The sequence below is a fragment of the Pteropus vampyrus genome, unplaced genomic scaffold, assembly GCF_000151845.1.
Source record: "Pteropus vampyrus isolate Shadow unplaced genomic scaffold, Pvam_2.0 Scaffold24, whole genome shotgun sequence".
In the NCBI taxonomy this organism is placed as follows: Eukaryota; Metazoa; Chordata; class Mammalia; order Chiroptera; family Pteropodidae; genus Pteropus; species Pteropus vampyrus.
In genome coordinates, this window is record NW_011888805.1 from 6,141,319 (window position 1) to 6,143,130 (window position 1,812).

A 1,812-nucleotide genomic window follows, 5' to 3' on the forward strand; every position below is an offset into this window, starting at 1 on the left:
CAAAGTTGGAATTCGCTTTGGACAATTGTCAATTTCTGCTAAAGTCGAACATACTTAATCATTGTGACCTAGCAAATCTATATCTGAGATTCAAATATGTACCAGAAGACTAGCTAGAAACATTATTGAAATTAGCTAAAACTATAGAATCCAAATGTCAACCAACCATAAAAGAAATACATAAACAGTGGTGTATTTATACTGGAAAACTACAGAGCAATGGAACATTCTACATGTGAAAGCATGCGTGGATCTCACAAAATGCAATGTTGAGTGGAAGAAGCTGGGCACAAGATTACTTACTTTATAATCCCATTTCTACTATGCTCAAGAGCAGGCAAATTAATCTTAGATGATAAAAAAAAAACAGAATGAATGTGGTCACCTTAGGAGATAGTGACCAGATTGTAGGTTCTGAATGGTGGTTAGATTGCGCTGTACATTTAAGAATTGTGTACTTTATGTATGTAACATTTCAATAAAATAAATTTAAAAATAATATGCCAGCTGTAGGAAAGAGTCTTTATATTTGGGGGGAGAAAAGTAGATCAAGGAAGAAAAGTGAATTCCATTAATTTACTTCATTCTTTGTCACTTATTCTCTTTCCTAAATTCAGTGTTAGAGCCTCAGAGACTTGCCAGCTCAGTCTCCAAATCCTCAGAGGTCCATAAACTTCTTGTCTGGGGCTCCCCCTGCTCAGAAACGGGTGCTGATAAATGTATATAGGGATGTAGTGTGAGAGAGCGGTCTCAGATCCCCTTCAATAAAATAGGAGCTGCAGAAACGAGCAAAGCTGTAGGACTAGCCAAGTGTCAGCCACTGCACGCTAGTTCCCAGTGCTTCTGCTGCGATTCGCTGCAAAGCAACAGGATGACTTCCTCGCCTCCTAAGGAACAGTTGGGCAGGTACTATTATTAATCCCAGAGGGACAAATCTTTGTTGACAAAAGGTTTATTCTCCATTAGCTATAAAAGAGAACAAACCGGTCAAGCCTGGAACAAAGACGCAACTGCTTTGCCTTTCTTTTTTCTTTTTCGTTTTTTTAATTAGGAGCCAGCAGGAGACCATGTGCCTCTTCTAGAGGTGAAACACCCGAGCGCGTGGACAGACTTCTAACTGGCCCTGTAGTCTTCAGGACGCGCGCCCTGACTCGTCCTCCGTGGGCAGTAAACTTGTCCCAGCCAGAGGGAAATCCAGTGTGCCCGAGTCGTGTGCGTTCCACGTTTTAGGGCAACTGGGCGCACGATAATTCCAGCGACTCTCCTAGAAAGGACACCATGCCCCCCAAGTCTCTTTGCAACCTCTCCCAGACCTCCGGCACGAATTACAGCGGTGCAGTTCCCGGAGTGTGGGACAGCGATTTTCTGCCCGCCCCCGACGGGACCACCGCCGAGTTAGTGATCCGCTGTGTGATCCCGTCCCTCTATCTGTTCATCATCACGGTGGGCTTGCTGGGCAATATCATGCTAGTGAAGATCTTCATCACCAACAGCGCCATGAGGAGTGTCCCCAACATCTTCATCTCCAGCCTGGCCGCCGGGGACGTGCTGCTGCTGCTCACCTGCGTCCCGGTGGATGCTTCGCGCTACTTCTTTGACGAGTGGATGTTCGGGAAGGTGGGCTGCAAACTGATCCCTGTCATCCAGCTCACCTCCGTGGGGGTATCCGTGTTCACTCTCACTGCCCTCAGCGCCGACAGGTAAGGGCTCAGGTAGAGGGATGGGGTCGGGGTAGAAAAGTGAGGGGCGGCGGGAAGTGCACCTGGGAGAGGAGGGAGAAAGGAACAAACAGCTGGTGGAGGACAGAGAGAG

The 1,812-nt window shown here is 47.0% G+C and overlaps 1 protein-coding gene across 1 annotated transcript in view; it reads left to right on the plus strand.

Moving 5' to 3' along the window:
• The first annotated feature begins 1,158 nt into the window (after positions 1-1,158).
• NMBR (neuromedin B receptor) overlaps positions 1,159-1,812 on the plus strand; it is a 15,539-nt gene continuing 14,885 nt past the window's right edge. The window contains exon 1 of the mRNA XM_011356140.2: positions 1,159-1,700. Coding sequence (XP_011354442.1) covers positions 1,279-1,700 — 422 coding nt within the window. The 5' untranslated portion in view covers positions 1,159-1,278. The remainder of the gene's footprint in view (positions 1,701-1,812) is intronic.